Source organism: Macrotis lagotis, chromosome 1 (genome assembly GCF_037893015.1).
Source record: "Macrotis lagotis isolate mMagLag1 chromosome 1, bilby.v1.9.chrom.fasta, whole genome shotgun sequence".
NCBI classification, from domain to species: domain Eukaryota; kingdom Metazoa; phylum Chordata; class Mammalia; order Peramelemorphia; family Peramelidae; genus Macrotis; species Macrotis lagotis.
This window is the reverse complement of record NC_133658.1, coordinates 577,149,480-577,169,037: the sequence shown is the minus strand read 5'-3', so window position 1 is coordinate 577,169,037 and position 19,558 is coordinate 577,149,480. Positions and strand designations below refer to the sequence as shown.

Here is a 19,558-nt window from a genome sequence, read left to right as displayed (position 1 = left end):
GAGTCTTTAGATGCAGGAGCTTGTGCTTCCTCATCTTCAGACTGAGTATTTTGGTCCTTCTTGGGCTCATTTGCAAAATATTTCTCAATAGTCTTCTTTTTGTTTCTCTGCTTGCTCATTTTCCCAGCCTGGGCCTGGTTTGGGGTGCTTCCTGAGTTTTTGGGACACTCCCACAAGGGTCTCAGTGTGTGAGGCTCTGTCCTCCCTCCTGGTCTGTGAATGACCATAAGCACCTCCCTCTGCCACGAGGCTGAGGTGGAGGGGGCCCTGCTGTTCTATGGGGGGGCCTAGACTGCTATCAGGATCTGAGTGTGGTCAGAGCCCCAGAGTCCTGTTCCAGAGGCAGAGGACAGAAGAACTCTGCAGTCTCTCTTCACTCCCTTCCCTCAGCTCAATGGGCTCATGCCCTGGGGGCTCCTGCTTAGGGGCACTGCCTGCTTCTGTTTCCTGGATCAGGGCTGGGGAAAGACCATGCTGCTCTCTGTGTGCCCTGAGTGCTGTGCTCCACGTGCTGGCTCTGGCAGAGGTCCCCTGCTGTTCCCCCACTTTGTGCCAGTGCTCCTGGGGTACAGCATAGGAGACTCCCCCGCTGCTGTGAGCTGAGACTCCCAGCGCCCTGGGGCTGTCTCCGGGAGGCTGAGGTTCTTTGGTTCTGGCGGGCCAGGCCGCCTCTCCAATCCTGGGGAGCAGAGCCTTTCTGCTCTTTTCCAGATTACCTTGAGTAGGAGAACTGCCTCACTGGGACCCTTTGTGGGTTCTGTCTCTCGAAAGTTTAGTTAGAGTCCTTAGCTGATGAATTTTATCAGAGAGCTCCTAAGACTCGATCCCTTCTTGTCGCCATCTTGGCTCCACCCCCCCATGGATGCATTCTTAATCCATTCTGTCTCATGAACATGAAGCACCAATTATTTCCTCCTTTGAAATCAGTCACTTTTTTTTTCCATCAGCAATTCTTCTGACCTCATGCTGAACCACTTTTGTGGACAAAGGAATTCCAATAGCCCTTTGCTCTTCAATTCGTGTCTTCAATTCCCCCTCTAGATCAGGCTATTTGACTGACTTTCCTCTCATGGGCTTCTTCTGCCATGACATTTTCAGCAGTGCTTCTTCTTCCTGAAGCCAGTCTCAGAATGTTTTCTCAATTGGAGGAGCACCAAACTGATGTTCAGTAGTACGATTTCCATTTGCTTCTGCAAAGTGAATTACTTTGACCTTGAATTCAGCACTGTACAAAAATCTTTTCTGAGTTATTTCTGGGTAGAACATGGCAAAACATAACATACTGGTAACAAATGCAAAACAATGAATGCAAAAACAAGTGTGAAAATGCACGAAATGCAAGTAAAAAAACTACAACCACTGTATAAGATGCTCCCAATTTTCAGACCCCAAATTTGTTAGTTCCATGACAGCATGTTTGCCTGGGTTCTGGATAGTGGACAATGCTCTTGAGATTTCCCAGTCACCAATGGAATGAAACAAGGATGTGTCCTTGCTTTCATGCTTTTTCTTAGCATGATGTTTTCAGCCACATCATCAAACACCTTCACTGAGGATGAAAATGGTATCAAGGTTGGCTACCACTGATGGTAAATTCTTCAACTTGAAAAGGCTACAAGCCAAGACCACAGCGAAGGGAGTGTTGGTATGAGATCTTCTATTTGCAGATGACTGTGCACTCAATGCAGCCTCTGAAGCTGAGCTGCAGCAAAGTATGGATTGATTCTCTGCTGCTTGTGCTAATTTTGGCCTACAATTAACACCAAGAAAACCCAGATGTTCCATTAGCCAGCACCACAACATCCATATGTGGAACCATTGATTATAACAAACGGAGAAGTTTTGAGTACTGTGGACAATTTCAATTACCTTAGCAGTGTATTTTCCAGGGAGTTATACACTGATAATGAGGTTGACACACCCTTGTCAGTGCTAGCTCAGTGTTTGGGGGGCACTGAAAGAAAGGGGGGGAGAGAAGAGATATTAGACTGACTACCAAACTGAAGGTCTACAGAGCCATTGTGCTGACCTCCTTGCTGTCTGCTTGTGAAACCTGAACAGTCTACCAGAATCATGTCAGGAAACTGAATCTCTTCCATTCTGAAAATTCTGAAGATCATCTGGCAGGAGAAGATACCAGACAGTGAAGTCTTCTCTTGAGCTAAACTGTCAAGTATTCGCACTTTCTTTCCTCTGACCCTGCTACAATCCTGATGGACAATCTCATCATATCATCCTGGACTAACTGGAATAGTTTGCTATTTAGTGTCTCTCTGTCACAATTTTCTCCCTACTCTATCTTCCATTCAGCAACCAAAGAAATCTTCCTAAAAACTGCACGTACGACCATATCACCCCACACACACTCACCCAATCAATAAACTCCAGAGGTTCCATATTACCTTATCTCCAAGATCAAATATAATTTTTGTTTTTGCTTTTAAAGTCCTTCATATGTGGTCCCTTTCTATCTTTCCATTCTTCTTACACTTTACTTCTTTCTACATATACTTGATGTCCTCTCAATCTCCTGCTTCTATTTTTCTTCACTAGCTGTCTCCGCTGCTTGAAATTTTCTTTCTAACCTCCACTTTCTGGTTTTCTTCAAGTATCAATTTAAATCCCACCTTCTTCAAGAGGCCTTCCAACTACCCCTAACTTAAATCTTCCATACAAAATTATCTATCATTTATACTGTATATATTACCCAGTTGCTTACAATTTTTCTTTAGAATGTGAGCTCCTTGAAAGTAGGTGCTATCTTGATTTTTAAAATTTCTTTCTTTGTATCTTCAGCACTTAGTATAGTGACTAGCACAAGACAAGCTCTTAATTATTTCTGTCTGATTAGAATCAACAAGAATTGGTCATTTACCTGAGTATGGGGATAAAGAAGTAGTAGTTGAGAATGGCTTACTTTGACAATGAAAATCAAAAAGAGTGTCCTCAACAAAAATAAGGCAGTTGGAGGTATGGATTTGGGGGGAAAATAATAACTTATTTAGGACTTATTTAATGAGTTTGATAGGAGTTTGATATCAATAAAGATGTCCAATAGTCACCAGGAGAAATGAACCAAGGCTAAGGAAAAAGAAAAGGGCTGGATATGGAGAACTGGAAATCATCTGCATAGACAAGAGTCAAATCCATGAAAATTGACTGACTCACCAAAAAAGTGTAGAGAAAAAAGGTAAGAGAGCACAGGACAGAGCCCTGAGGGACAGCTAAGCATAAAGTATAGGAAGTAGATAGTGATGATTCTGCAAAGGAGCCAGAAGGATCTAACAGGAAGGAAGACCTCTATAAGAGGGCAATATTAAGAACATCTAAGGAGCTAAGAGTATTTGGAAGGAGGACATGACCAAAAATTTCAAATGCCACAAAAATCCATGATGAGGACTGAGAGAAGGCCACTGGATTCAACAATAAAGAAATCGCTGTGAACTCAGAATGAGCAGTTTCAGTTTAGTAGTAGAGACAAGAAACCAGAATTTAACAGGCTGAAAAATGAGTGGAAGGTGAGAAAGTGAAGGCAATGAGTGTTGACAGCTTTTTCAAGTAATTTGGCTGTGAAAGAGAAATACAGGATGATGTAACTCTATATATAGACTATGCCTCATATTTTACTGTAAAAATTAAGGCCGTCTATTGTGAGTTTCCTTTCCTCCCCACTAACTACATACTTTAGATCATTTCAGAAACTAGTCCTTGTCAATAATCAACCCCTTTACTTTTGTCCTAGACTCAAGAACACCAAATCAATCCCTCTTTTCTATTTCAGTTTGACACCACTCTAGTCTAGTTTAGAAACTTGCCTCTTAGAGTATCTCCTCTTGCTAATATCCTTAATCATTCCTTACTCACTGGCTCCTTGCCTTGAAATATGTTCTTCTGTCAAATAGTAGCTAAATGGTATAGTAATTATAGCTCTAGCTTTGGAATGAGTAAGATGTGAATTCAAATCCTATCTTACTCACTAGTTATATGACCTTGGGTCACAGTCTAAGCCTCAGTTTCCTTATCTGTAAAAGTAGAATAACAGTGCCTACTTCTCAGGATTGTTATAAGAATCAAATAAGATAAATTATGAGGAACATTTTGCAAGCCTGAGTGTTCTATGAATGTCAGTGATGATTTCTTTTAAGAATTTTTTAACCTTCACTTTTCCCTATCATCCTTCCTAGCTATCAGCCTATATCCCACCCAATCATCTTGCCAACTGTCCTGCTGTGATCTATTCAGTTTTGGGATTTTGATCTATTCAAGATTTGGATTTTGGCAAAGGTTAACAGGTGACTGACTGGATAATAAGGCAAACCTCACTTTATGACTAGCCTATTGTTTGCTGCCAAAGGACAACCCTAATCCCTCCTCCACATTAGAATCCTTCAAATATTCAGAGCTGCCTAAATTTTCTCTAAACCAAACATTCCAAGTCCTTCAATTGCTCCTCAAATGACGTAGCTTTAAGACTTGCTACCATTCCTATTACTTGCCTCTGGATAAAAGTCAGGTAACCAGTTGTATTTTTAAAAATGATGATAGAATTGAGAGTTGTATTCCATATGCAGTCTGACCAGTACAATGACAGTCTTTTAAAACTGCCTAAGATTTCATCAATTTTTTGGGCAGCCTTGCCCCACCTCATGGTAATAACCAGTTGTAACCAATGTTTGTATCATTAACACATCTAAAAGCCAACCCAACACCATATTTTGCTGCCAAAGTATCACCAATAAATATTTATTAACTGTGTTCTTTGTACAAGACAAGCTCTAGGGGCCAGAATCCTGATATTCAATTCAATAAACACAAGAACCTTGTATCTGCAAGGCACTAAAAAGCAAAACCTCCTGCCGCCCCCCCCAAATGCCTTCAAAGAAATTACAATCGTCCTGTAAGACTGAAAAGAAACACATAAATAAATACAAGGTAACTTGAGAAAAGTGAGAGCACCTAACAGTTGGTATAATTAGAGAAGGCTCCTCAAAGAAGGATTCTTATATAAAGATAAAAACTACTTCAGTCAGAGAATGGCCCAAAGTACCAAAAACTCCAGAAAAGTCAAGGAGGATAAGGTCTAAGAAAAGACTATTGGATTTGGAAAAATTATCCCAATTTAATCAGTAAAGGAAGTGATGTATTCTGAAAAAGGGGGAGGAGGTAAAGAATGAATGAACTGGGGAAGAGAGCTTGAAAAAAAAAGACTTAGAATTGCTGCTATGGAAAACATGTTAAGGTCAATGAGGGAAGGCTAAAAAGATTTTCATACTGCAATGAGGGGCCCAGTTGAAATTAGATAATAAGAATCATTAGTGATATTATCCAATATTACTGCACAGAAGTCCAGAGGAAAAACTAATTAGGAAGGTAACTAAAAAGTAGCAGGACAAGAATGGCTGAATGACAAGGGGCAAAGAACTGGAAGATAAAAGACTATATACAGTTGAACTGGTTATTTTTTAGTCAAGTCTGTAAAGTGAAGAAAATGAAGTCAGAGAATGGGTAGTATAATAGTAGAATAGGAAAGGGAAGAGTAACTGGGGATTATATGCATATATATATGTATGTATATGTATATATGAACAAAATTTGGAAGAAACAATATTGCTTGACTTCTCAATGGGAGATAATCTATAACTCAAACTTTTTAAATGACATTTTTAAAATAAACATTTAATGGCTCAGAGAGGAAATAACATACACACTTAATAGAGCGAGGAAATCTATCTTACCCTAGAGAAAAATGAGAAGAAAGGGACAGGCTAAGCGGGAATGGGGGGGGAGGGGGAATAGGTGAAGGGAAAGGGGGAATAGGTGATAGAAGAGAGGGAAGATCGAGGGAGAGGGTACTCAGATGCAACATACTTTTGGAAAAGGCCAGGATATTCATTCTCTCTCTCTCTCTTCTTAAGGTTTCTCATCTTCTTGGGGGGGGGGTAGGTTTACTCTTATAACACATTCAATTTACATCAATGTATAGCATGTAAACAATGTAAAGACTATCAGAGCCTTCTGGGGGGGGGGAAGGAAGGGAAGGTGGGGGAAAAATATAAAAAAATTTAAAAAACAAACATTTAAAATGGGAAAAAGCGTAAAAATTGTTAACATAGATTATGAAAAAAGAGGAGATTCTCAGAGTTTGAGATCAAATGGATGGTACAGTACTAGTGACAGTGAGATTTAAGGAACAAATGACCACCTCTCTGAGTGGCTAAAATAGAATTAAAGGTATAGATAATGGAAGTAAAGAAGAATGGAGAACTAGGAATAGATAGTTCATCAAGAGGTATAAAAGTTACCAAGAAACTCCTTTAGTAACTAGACACAAAAAGTTAAAAAAAAAATTGAAAAGGACAGAAGAAAATAACGAGTTTTATATTTTATTCTCCTTGCCTAACGTCTTGGGGTCTTACTAAAGGTGGCCAAGGATATGATGTATTTTTGAAAGAATCCTGTTTCAATGAACACTAGAGGAAACATTTGTGAAGAGATCTAGGTTCACAGAGAAGTAAAGAGGATCAAGAGAATAATATACAGAAGCACAGTAATAATGTAAAGGAAAACAACACTACATGATATTAGAATTCAAATCAATGATATATGACCAATGGTGTCACCAGAAGACATGAAACATACTTGCTGATGAAACAGATTTCCTTTTCCTCAGTTGGGAGGTGGTGGATCATGACACTGAAATGTGGCATTCAATGTTGAACATGGTAAATGTGCAGCTTTGTTTCAATTAAACATGCTTCTTTGTTACAAAGGAGTGTTTTTAGGGTGAAGGGTTTTTAGGAAGTGATGCTGAGATGAAAATGAGAGTCACCAAAAAACATTACTAGAAAGATCTAAGATGATCTAGGACTATTACTATAATGAAAGAAATGATGAGCAGCTTTTTGTTGTGGCAAAGAATTGGAAATTGAGGGGATGCCCATCAACTGGGGAATGGCTGAACAAGTTATGGTATATATAAATGTTATTGTTCGGTAAGAAATTATGAGCAGTTGAATTTTAGATAAAATCTGGAAAGACTGTATGAACTGATGCTGAATGAAGCGAGCAGAACACATTAACAATTGTGAGATACATCAACTATGTTGGATGTAGCTCCTCTCCGCAGTTCAGTAATCAAGGACGATCTTGAGAGACCTGTTGTGGAAATGCTATCCACATCCAGAAAATAACAACTATGGAGCCTGCAGAGCAAAGCATACCATATTCACTTTTTAATGTTTCTTTTGTTTTTTCTTTGTTACATTTTTTTTCCTCCTTAGTTCTAATTCCTCTGACTAATATGGGAATCTGTTAAACATGAATACACATGTATAACTTATACCAGATTGTTCCGTGCCATGGGGAGAGGAGTGTATAGGGAAGGTGGTGAAAAAGTGTGCAAATGGGATGCATGCAATTGAAAAAATAAAGACATAGTTTAAAAAAAAAAGGATTAATGAGCAGGTTGATCTTAGAAAAACATGGAAGGACTTGCAGGAAATAAGGAAGTTAGAAACCTCCAGAGAAAGATTTGATAAATAAAAGTATGCCCAATATGGTTTTACATACATATATATACCCATATGTTAAATGGTGGCCTTCTCTAGTGGGGGTAGGGAGGAAGGGAGGGAGACAGTTTAAAACTTAAAATGCAACTAAAAAATTAAATTAAATTAAATTAAGAAAAGAAAAGAAAAATCAAGGATAGAGGGGAGTTGGTTAATATAGTAACAAGGATTTCACAGCACACAGTAGAAGGGTATGACTGAAGACTGAATAACCTAGATAGAAGTAGAACAAGATGAGAAAGGAAGTTCAGGAAGAGGGAAATTTTTTATCCCAGCAGTCCAAGAATCACAAAAATTAGGAAAGAATGAAGTAGAAGTCTGTTCACCACAAATTGATGGAGGAAAGACCACAAAGCCACAAACTGTTGGGGGGAAGTTGCTCTCCTCCATAGTTCTGATAATGAAGTGGGCATTGGCATGACTATTCTGTCTCAAAATACCTTGGAGATAGAGATGGAGGTGGCAAGTATTCCAGAAAACATTCAACTAATGGGTTTCTCATGCACAGCATGAGTTCTGGAGATTCTTCCCAAGATATCCATGAATGGATACTTTCAGATGATCTCTCCCTTGGTATCCTCTCCACCTCCAAAAACACAATATGTATTATGCTCTAACAAGAAGTCTTGGTTCAAGCAATTCTGGCTGCAATGAAACAAAATCTCTTAAAATCAAGTTGCTCAAGATTAGGATCTTAGCTTTGGTAATTTACCTAAAAGGTCTTGAGACTTGATTGGGATAAGTTTCTGGCTCACAGTCCCTCAATAAATTCATTGTCAAACTTCAACTTCTACTTGCAGGGCAGTATTAGATCTGAATTCTTTAACATCTCCAGTGCTTGTGCCTAGTCCTAAATAACTTCTCGTCACTGACTTGTGAGAGGACACTCATTAACTAAAGACCTGATTTATCAAATATTTAGAGAACTGAGTCAAATTTATAAGAATACAAGTCATTCCCCAAATGATAAATGGTCAAGGATCTGAACAGGTAGTTTTCAAATGAAGAAATTAAAGCTCTCTATAGTTATATGAAAAAAATGCCCTAAATCACAAATTAATACAACACTGAGGAATGTTGCAGGGGAATGTGGGGCATTAATGCACTGCTGGTGGAGTTGAGAACTGAACCAACCATTCTGGAGAACAATTTGGAATTATATCCAAAGGGCTATAAAAATCATGTGTAACTTTTGATCCAGCAATATCATTGCTAGGTCTGTATCCCAAAGAGATTTAAAAAAAAAGGAAAAGGACCTACAAATATAAAAATATGTGACAAAGAATTGGAAATTTGAGGGGATGTCCATCAATTGTAGAATGGGGGAAAAATCTGTCAGTATGACTGTAATGGAATACTACTGTGGTATAAGAAATGATGAGCAGATTTTGGAAAAACCTGATAAGGCTTAATGAACTGATGCAAAGTGAGGTAAGTAGAACTAGAACAGCATGCAGTATAGTGCAATGATCAACGAAGAATGACTTAGCTGTTCTCAGCAGTAAAATAATCCAAGATAATATCTAAGAGACTTAATAAGAAAAATGTTATTCACCTCCAGAGAAAGTACTGATGGAGTCTGAATGCAGATCTGCACCCTTTTTTAAAACTTTTTTTGAGGTTTGTTTTTTTTTTTTTGGCTTGTCTTCTTTCACAATAAAACTAAAGTGGAAATAGATTTTGCTTGCCTGTACATGTATAACCTATATCAGATTGCTTGCCTTCTTTATGGGGGGGGGGGAGAAGTAAAACAATGAAGGAGGGGATTTGGAATTCCAAATTTATAAGAAAAAGGTTAAAAAATATTTTTCTGTGTAACTAGGAAAAAAAACAAAGTATGAAAATCAGAATCCTTATCAACCCAGACATGTCCTTGACCTGTCACCCCAAACTGCCTCTGGAAATCAAGGCACTGCTATCAAGGGATAGCAGAAATAAAAAAAAGCTTCATATATTATTCTTTGGTACGTATGATTTTCCACTTAACTCACCATTATAAAGCAGGAACTTTATGAGGGCCTCTGATCCTTGGTGTTACATAATAGTAACCCTCTTGATATTACAAACTGCAATGTGATGCAAGAAACCTTCCTAGATTCGTCTCTGCTTAAACAGGTTTGCTTTTTATAAACACTTCACCAAACGCTGGTGAAGCCAATGAACTTCTCAGAATAATGTTGTAATATGCACAAAATAAAATATACGGCATCAAGGGGAAACTTCGAATAGGAATCTTGTATTGAAATAATTATTAACTTTTTTTTTAGTTCATAGACCACAAGTAAAAAAACTCAAGGTGAGGGAGCTTGAATAGCTGTGGACACTCTGTTAGGAACAATTCTCAAAACTTTTGTGGAAGGGATTACTTGGGGGGGCCTGGGGTGGGTGGCTCTTGGGGTACTGAGGCTGGGGGCTGTAGCGGGGTGTTCGGCATGTGCGCTTGGTCCCGGGGTGTCTGTGAGGGGGCATCGAGGGTGTTAGCACCCGGGTGGAGCGTGTCTGTGGGGGCATTCGGCCCCTTCGGGTGCATCTGGCAGCCGCTGGGGGGGTGTGGGTGCCCGGGTTTCTGTCCCCCGCCCCCGGCGCTCACCTCTCTTGTCCAGGAGCCACATGAAGGCGAAGCAGGGCAGGAAGCCGATGGGCCCCCAGAGCACGAGCAGCGCGATGTCCCAGCTGGAGAAGCCGTAGGCCCGGCGGGCCGAGTTCTGGATGGGGCCCCAGGTGTTCCACACCAGGCCCTGCAGGAAGGCCAGCAGCGAGAAGAGCAGCAGCACCAGCCACCGCCGGCCGTACACGCGGCCGGGCCCGGCCAGGCCCCGCGCCGGCGCCGGCGCCGGCCCCGGCCCCGGCCCCGCCGCGACGCGCTCCGCCGCCGGGGCCCGCGGCCTCCCGGCCGCCCCGGCGCCCGCCCCGGGCCCGGGCCGCAGCAGCGGCCGCCGCTCCTCCTCCTCCGCCCCCTCCCCCGCGGCGCTCCAGCCGGAGCCCATGGCGACGCGGGCCGCCCCTGCCCTGCCCTGCCCTGCCCCGCGCTCTCCCCGCCGCCCGCAGCCCGCGCGGCCCGGCTCCCTCCGTGCCTCTCCCTGCGCTCCGGCGCCCGAGAAGCCTGCTGACGCGCCTGCGCAGCGCGAGCCGCCCGGGGCTGAGCCGGGGCCGGGGAGCGCGCGCCGAGCCCGCGCCCGGAGCCAGCCGGCCTGGGAGCTGCCGGGCCACTCCGCGCGGCGGCCCGGGCTCGGGGCCCGCGGGCGTCACGTGCCCGGCGCCCGGCCCCCGAGGGCAGGGAGGTGCTTGTGAGCCGGCGGAATCACGGGACTGCGGGGCCCCGCCAAGCCGCCCCGGGCCGCCCTCCCGGCCTGGACTAGCAGATCCTGAAGGGCCGCGGGCCGGGCGGCAGAGCAGGGCTGGCAGGACCAGCGGCGAGGCCGGGGAGCTGCACACACCAGTGGACTTTGTACTTTCCTCCCCCTTCCCTGAATTCCTCACTCGGAATGGCCTTAGTTTTTCCACCTATTTTTGCCGCTCAAAGAAATCGTAAATTCCTCGAGGGCAGGAAGCGTGTTTTCTTTGTGTTCAAGGCAATCGATATTTATTGATTTTTTTTTAACCAAAGAGGCTCTGGACCAAGCTAACTGGTAATTAGAGAGCAAACTGCGCGTGTGCCGTGGGGCTGCTTCAGGACTCCCGCCTCAGGTAAAGCAGCACGGCCGGTCCGAACTCGCCTTCTCGGGCCAGGGCCGCAGCGCCAGGGGACAAAGGGCGGCCGCTTCCTCTCCTTCCGGCCTTCCCCGAAACCCAGGCCCGAGCCCTGAACTAGAAATGGAAAGGGAGTGGAGAAATAAGAAAGGGAAGTTTGAAGCAAAGCGAGAGTGCGGAGGCAGAAAGGGGAAGGAGGGTCGGGCGCCAGTCCAGGGGAGGGGACGCCAGCGAAACCCACGTGTCCCGGGCGGGCTCCGGGGAAGAAAAACAAACAAGCCCTCGTGGTCCTGCCTCCGCCTCCCCGGCGGGGTGGGCGGTGCCGGGGTCACGTGCGCAGCGCGGAGCCCGTGGCAGCCCGGGGAGGCGTCACGTGCTCGGCTCGGAGCGTGTGGGCGCTTCCGGGGCGTCTCGGGTAACGACCTCGGTCATCCGGCTCCCCGGCGTCCGGCGCGGGCAGCGCCCAGCCCGGGCGTGGGATGGCCGAGGCGGCAGCCGGCGGGTCACGGGACTGTGGCGGCGGCGGAGCAGGTAAGTGCGAGACCCGGACAGGCCCGAGGAATGCGCAGGGGGCGGGGTTCAGGAGGGGGCAGAGCGGGCCCGGGGCGCCTCCGACTCCCTCCGGGCATGTTGCCCCAGAGCCCCGACGCCCCTTGTGGGCCCAGAAGTCTGTTTTCCGAAGCGTCGCGATTCTGCTTTCTCGCATGTAAAATAAAGCATATTCCTCTGGGTCATTTTCTTTCTTTTTTTAAAAAAATTGATTTATTTATTTTGAGCTTTACAATTTTCCCCTAATCTTACTACTTCCCCCCCACCCCACCTCCCAGAAGGCAATTCGTCGGTCTTTACATTGTCTCCTTGGTATACACTGATCCAAATGGAATGTGATGAGAGAGAAATCATATCCTTAAGGAAGAAACAAAGTATAAGCGATAGCAACATCAGACAATAAGATATCAGGCCCCCCCCCCCCAATTAAAAGTCTTTGTTCAAACTCCACAGTTCTTTCTCTGGATACAGATGATATTCTCCATCGCAGACAGCCCCAAATTGTCCCTGATTGTTGCACTGATGGAATGAGCGAGTCCATCAAGGTTGAACATCACCCCCATGTTGCTGTTAGGGTGTACAGTGTTGTTCTGGTTCTGCTCATCTCCCTCAGCATCAGTTCATGCAAATCCCTCCAGGCTTCCCTGAATTTCCGTCCCTCCTGGTTTCTAGTAGAACAATAAACATATACCACAGTTTGTTAAGCCATTCTCCAATTGATGAACATTCACTCAATTTCCAATTTTTTGTCACCACAAACAGGGCTGCCATGAACGTTTTCATAAAGTGATGTTTTTACTCTGGGTCATTTTCAATCAGGATCTTCTTTGGAGGTTCCTGTTAACAGAGCAACTGTACTCATCTCCTTTTCCCATCTTCATGCCTTTTTCCTGGGTTGCCCTGATCTTCAGCAAATACCTCTTTAATTCTGCCTCAGTGCCTGCAGGAAGCCCTTCCCAACTGGAGTACCTACTCTCCCAAACAACCCATACATACTACAAAGTGAACAGAGCATGGGACCTAGAGCCAGTAAGTCTTGGGTTCAAGTGCTACTGAAGTAGCTGTGTGATCCTGGGCTAGTCACTTTACCCATGCTTGTTTCAGTTTCCTCCTCCTCTGTAAAATGAGATTAAAAATAGCCCCTATCTCTCAAGGATCAAATGAGGTAATAATGGTAAAGCCTTTATCACAATGCCCATCTCATATGGGTGCTATATATTTTAGCTATTGTTATTACTCTGTATTTAATGACCTTGAGTATATAAAGTTAATTAAAAATATATATCCCTGGGGATACAGAGTGTTCTCCAAAAGTCTCTAAATTTTAAGTCGAGAGTTTTAAAATAGCCTTTGCTAATTTGTTCTATGTATTTTTATACGTACTTGACTGCTTAGTTAGAATATAAACTCATTTCCAGGAGGAATTCTTTAATATTTTGTGCATCGCTGATGCCTGGCATGTAGCAAGCTCTTAATAAATACTTATTGAATGGTTGTACAGGTTAAAACCAGTATTGGATTGCTTTATGTCTGGCAGAGGGAGGAAGGAAGGGAAGACAAGAAAAATAAATGTGAAACTCAAAACTTTACAGAAAGATGATTTGGGGGAACTATTTTTGCACGTTTTTAAAATGTTTTTAAAATGCTTGTTGATTGGTTGAAAAACCTCCCTTGGAGGGTGGCTAGGTGGTGCAGTGGATAGAGCACTGGCCCTGGAGTCAGGAATACCTGAATTCAAATTCAGCCTCAGACACTTAATAATTACCTAGCTGTGTGGCCTTGGGCAAGCCACTTAACCCCATTGCCCTGCAAAAATCTTATTAAAAAAACATACCTCCTTTAGGCTTCATGAAGTACACATTCTAATGGATGACTGCAAATAATTTAGTATATACAAGAATTTGTATTTATCTGTGTGTGAAAACACAGACACATATATGTATAGGAATAAGTAATATGAGAGTGGACCCTAATATTTGGGAAAAATGGGAAAGGCCTGGTATAGGAGCTGTTACAAAAGAAACTAGGGAGCCAAGAGTGAGATTTGAGGAGCACAGCATTCCAGGTATGGGAGACAGTCAACATAAGAGCAGGAGAAGAGATGGCAGAGTGTGATGATGTTGATGTTTGTCTTTTTGTTTTGTTTTTGCAAGGACTTGCCCAGGGTCACACAGCTAGTAATTGTTAAGTGTTTGAGGCTGGATTTGAACTGGGGCTCTCCTGACTCCAGGTTTGGTGCTCTATCTGCTACACTTACTAGCTGCCTCCTTGCCCTTCATTCTTGAAGGAGACCACGACATCAGATTGGTGATGCCATGTCAAGCACATGTATTGGATTTGAATGAGGGCACACTGTGCTAAGTCACCAGCCTCACTTTCCAGAGCCATCTGGATCCAGTGGCCAGATAGGAATCAGAAAAACTGGAGATTGCCTTGGATGAGAAGCAATCAGTGTTAAGTGACATGCCCAAGACCACACAGCTGGTAGGAGTCGAGTGTTTGGGGCTGAATTTGAACTCCCATCCTCCTGACTCCAAGGCTAGTGCTCTCCTTCACCATCTAGCTGCACTTCTGAAAGACATAGCCAGCTGCAGACCTACCTAGCTAGATAATATTGAATGTGAGGAGGGAAGTCACATGGGAAAAGCCTGGAGAATAGGAATGAGACTGTCAAGGTGAAGATTTAAGTGGCAGAGGGGATTTATCCTGGAGGCAGGAAGGGAGCCACTGGAGTTTATAGCATGATCAGTCTTATTATAGGAAGATTACTGCCAACCAAGTGCAGCACCTTTGAATTGCAAACTAAATGATGAGGAAACTAGGATCAGCAGGAGGGTCTTGAGGAATGCAGGTAGCACATTGTAGACTAAGCTGGTAGGAAGTAGATCTTTGTGAAGCATCATTTTCTTTGATTGTCACCATTGGAGGTATAACTCAACCTCTAGCAGTAATGTAGTTTATTTCTTCAGGAAAAGTAAGGCTTACAGGGAAAGATAAGGGCATGCAGTGAGTCAGCTACAGATATACTAGAATAGGGCCTGGACCTGTGATTTCATTAGTATAAGTACAATTCAGTAGAGATAGTATTACATTTTAAAGCTAAATTAACCTGCAGTGAGCCTATGTATATCAGTGTCTTCATGTTGGATACTACTGGCTTCCAGGATTGCCATATCGAGAGACTTGCCCAGATGGGTCTGCAGCAGGACCTTTCACAAGTCCATTCAGTGGGAGTAAAAAGAATGAATAATATAATGGTAAAGAATGTGAGGCTTAGTACTGGGCAGATTGAATCATAGAAGATAATAAGGTTTTTCAACAAGTTTCTTGGGGAGGGAAAGCATGAGGGAGAGTTCTTAGAGTCTGACTGATGTATAGTTAGGGACTGGGCTTTTGATTCTAATTCATACAAGGATATTTCTTCTAATGCAGGCTTGTTCCTCCTTTGCAACTTAAAACGTTAGTAAGAGACTCATCTCCTTGACATCATCTGTTCCTTTTCAGCTGTTATCTCTACTGGAATTAAAGTTTCTTGAGGACAAGAACTAGTGATTTATGTTAATATTTCTAGTTCTCAAAGCACAATACTGGCACACAGTAAGTGATTTAATACATACTAGTTGACTTCTTGACTCTGGGACACAGTCCTGTCAGAAGTAGTTGAATTAATCCATGTGTTGGTGTCTTCCTTTCCACTAGTCCATGCTGCCTTTCCCTTTTCTAAAGGAGTTGTGAGATGTAAAGACAATAAGACTGCCTTGGAGGGGTGGAGTGAGATTGGGGGGAAAATTGTAAAATTCAAAAAACTATTTTAAAAAGGAGTTGTTAGGCAAGAAACACATAATTAGTTAGATGATGTGTTAGAGAAGGCAACAGGTCTAAATATTATGATCCTATTAAGATTAATTTGAGAGATATAGTACAGAACATTGATTTCTTTGACAGATTTGTAAGGTATTATCCGTCTCCAAATCCTATGACATGATGATGGTAAAGGTGTTGAATACTGTGTAAATTTAGATGGAGATCAGGGGCTAGATTGAGCCCTGATTTAAGTGGAGAAAGTAGACCATGGTGAAAAGGCTGAAAAACCTTCTAGAAAACCTTGAGTACCAGCCTGAATACTTTAGATTTAATTAATCATGGCCAATAAAAAAATTGTTTAAGATTTTAAGCATGGGTGTAGCAATGTAGAATTTTAGAAATTACTTTTACTGTATTGGATGATTTGAAGGGGGAAATAGACTGGCAAGTGGTTGCTTATTTATTCTTCCTAAGACATGTGTCTTCAGAAAGCATTCAATAGTTCCAAGTTGCCTCTGAGATAAAATATGAATTCCTTTGCCCGGGGTTAAAGGCTCTCTATATTCTGAATCCAGTTTTCCTTCCTAAATTAATCAGATTAACCTTCACAGACCATCTTTTCTAAATACACGGAACTACTGTCTGAATTCAGACTCTATCTCCTATGTCTTGTACATTTGTACAAGTCATTCCTCTGGCCAAAATGTTACCTGCTCAACTCTGCCTCTCAGAATACTTATCCTTTTAGGTTCAGCTCTGGTTCCAGCTCTTGCTTGAAATCTTCCTAGATTCTTCCAGATATTAATGTCCTCTCTTTCCTCAAATTACCTTGGTATTTATTATATTTATGTTTATTTTTATTTTCTTTCTTCCATTAGAATGCAAGCTTGATATTAGTTGCTACTGTAAAAATATTCCCATTAAGTTCATATAATAGGTAACTGTTGACAAATAAACTATCACAACTCAGAAATCTAGAGGTAAAAACCTAGGTTTTTATTATGCTTGAGCAGAGATTCTAGGATCAGAAAAATAACTTGAAAGATTAGGATTCTAATGAAGATTTAGAGAAAAATTATGTCAGAGATAGAAATAGTTAATAACCTTTTGGGGGGGGGTGTTAAGTGGCTTGCCCAAGGCTACACGGCTAGGTAATTATTAAGTGTCTGAGGCTGGATTTGAACTCAGGTACTCCTGACTCCAGGGCCGATGCTCTATTCACTGTGCCACCTAGCCACCCCCAATAATTAATAATCTTATAAATCATAAAAGTCATACAAATTTCTAGTCAAATAGCCTTAATTACATATAAAAATAAAGGTTCCAAGATTCAGAGTTTACACTGGGTTAATTGAGAGGGCTTCTTGATTTAGATAGAGCTAGGGGATCCTTCCACAAAAAAGTACATTAAATTACATTGGAAAGCCAAAACTCCCCTTTGATTTTTCTCACGAATGTTAAGAGGGTTCAACCAGCTTAATAACCCAAGTAAGAGAAATGGCCTTGTACCCAAAAGAACAAAGGTTAATAAAAGGAGGTCCAAAGATTCTCTTAACAGTGAGACTTTTATGTTTTAAGCCAGGGTCTCTAAGCTGTTTGACACAGTCGCGGCAAGAAGACTCAAGGCAGTCACACTGCCTGATGGAACAACATTTCCTTCTTCAATATATATAGGGATTCCATGTATACCCATATTTATAGGTCTATTATTGATTGTAAAACTTACTCATCCTAATAGTGGAATGAGTATAAAGGAAGGATTTCAGAGAAATTCCTTGAATAAAACAGATTGTGAATTTTGCGGGCCCCCCCCCCCCATGGCTTGTCCAATTCCAATCCATTTATTGGGGGTAGATTGGACTGGCCATGAAGAAGTCCAGTCTTTTCCAGCTATACAAGAGATATCCACACCAGTGTCTAAAATGCCTTGTATATATATTCCATTAATCCTCAGGAGTTTTTAATGGTCTGTGTTTTCCTACTGCTTGAATCCAAAAAGCAAAATCAGATGAACCAAAGCCACGATTTCCTCTTTTATGTTTTGTGGCTGAGCTCCCAACCTTAAAGTAAAGGTATTAAAAGGAGTTTCCTCAGTTGCAGCACAAACTGCAGATCATAACTTAGTATTTATTTTTGTAATTTCATGGTCAGGATTAAGAGTGTCCTTGACCAGGCTCCATAAACTGAACACATCTGTAGGAACTTTCTCTGGTCCTTGTTCTATATAGTATTTTCTGATACCTTCTCCTACTTTTTGCCAAATATCAAGATCTACAGACCCACTTTCAGGAAACCAAGGACAACAATTTATGCACAAATGAGATGAATTGAGTGACTTGGACTTTAGAAACCTTGATTCCTCTTTTATGTAATAAATGAGTCAGAATTTCAATAAAAAGAACTCTGCCTACTTTTAATATTACCCATGATGTTCTTGAGATTACTGTCCTTTCTTGCCTGATATAACTCATCAGGGGGCCTGCAGATTCCCGGAGCAGAAACCTATCTATCCCTCTAAGAAAATAAAAAAGGGGAGGGTAATATTACCTGTCAAGTCCCTGTTCATGGTACCAGTCTGCGGGGGTCCAGCCTCCGCGGGGTCCTTGGAACCTGACAGGAGGGATATAGTCGGCAAAATGAGTTGTCAACAAGTGGGTATAGGCAGGAGCAGGTTGACTGACTATCAGCTGCTTAGATTTATTTTTATAGTCTTAGAATCATATGAAACAAGCTAACTAAAATCATTTCCTTGGTTACAAAAGTATACAATTTTCATCATTAATCATATAGTTCATATGGTTACAAGTTTGATCATGTAGTGGTTACAACTGTGATTACCAATCATGTAGTTAATTTTCTTGTCCCTGCTCAGACCGTGATCACCTCAACCTGCCTGTTGCCTAGTTTGTTGTTGCATAGTAAAGTTATTAATTAAACAGAACTTTCCTTATAATAATCTTTGATATAATTTGTTTAATGGAATGCTTCTATGTTTTTGTACCGCATATGTAATGTTTTTCGATATGCTCCCTTGACAACCTATAGTGAGGGTAGTTATGTTTGTCCGCCCGTCCATTGACTCCTTCAATAACCAATTTTCCTTTCAGCCCTTGTTGGTAGACGCTACAGTTTCTATGACTTTTTATTCTTTCCCAATAAACTAAGGCTATTAGAGTTCACATATTGGTTACCTATACTAACTATTCTCTCACTATCTTTATCATATATTCCTGTGTATGCTTAAGGGGGGCAAAACTGTTAATTTCCCTGGAATTCTATCTGACCCATCTTGTATCTGGTTTCCCTGTATATATTCTGACATCTCCCTGGAACGCTCAGTGCTGTGTCTTCCAAAGATTTCATGATATTGAAGCCTTTTGTATGTCTCAGGGAGAGGCAGTCCTGTTAAATTTGGACAAAGTTCACAATCTGTTTTATTCAAGGAATTTCTCTGAAATCCTTCCTTTATAGTCATTCCACTATTAGAATGAGTAAGTTTTACAATCAATAATAGACCTATAAATATGGGTATACATGGAATCCATATATATACATATATATATATATATGTATATATATATATATAGAAGAAGGAAATGTTGTTCCATCAGGCAGTGTGACTGCCTTGAGTCTTCTTGCCGCGACTGTGTCAAACAGCTTAGAGACCCTGGCTCCCAACACTTTTATTTTTGTTAATCAGTAAGAATTAAGATTTTAGTATTCAGACACATGAATTCATTCAATTAAGACCTGGCATTTATGCCAGATACTGAAGATAAGACAAAAGCAAAACATTCTTACCTCTTTTTAATAAGATTTATCCCAGAGAGACAGCCACTTGGCAGGGATCAGTAAGTTCTAGAGTTAGACTTGGACCTGAATCTTCTCATTGTAAAAACTCTTATCTAATCCTCAGATTAGATGCTTACCAAACTATGGGTCTATAG

The 19,558-nt window shown here is 41.9% G+C and overlaps 2 protein-coding genes across 4 annotated transcripts in view; one reads left to right on the top strand and one right to left on the bottom strand.

Moving 5' to 3' along the window:
• SLC49A4 (solute carrier family 49 member 4) overlaps nt 1-10,555 on the bottom strand; it is a 158,449-nt gene extending 147,894 nt beyond the window's left edge. The window contains exon 1 of the mRNA XM_074214664.1: nt 10,159-10,555. Coding sequence (XP_074070765.1) covers nt 10,159-10,555 — 397 coding nt within the window. The remainder of the gene's footprint in view (nt 1-10,158) is intronic.
• A 419-nt stretch (nt 10,556-10,974) lies between these two features.
• Nucleotides 10,975-19,558, top strand: part of HSPBAP1 (HSPB1 associated protein 1) — a 65,428-nt gene continuing 56,844 nt past the window's right edge. Inside the window, exon 1 of one of the 3 annotated variants that reach the window (XM_074214663.1) lies at nt 10,975-11,255. Coding sequence is in view for 2 of the 3 variants with exons in the window: in XM_074214662.1 (XP_074070763.1) it covers nt 11,738-11,789 (52 nt within the window). In the remaining variant the exon portion in view is untranslated. Of the gene's footprint in view, nt 11,256-11,666; nt 11,790-19,558 lie in introns of those variants that run through there. The other 2 variants (XM_074214662.1, XM_074214661.1) reach the window with 2 other exon arrangements.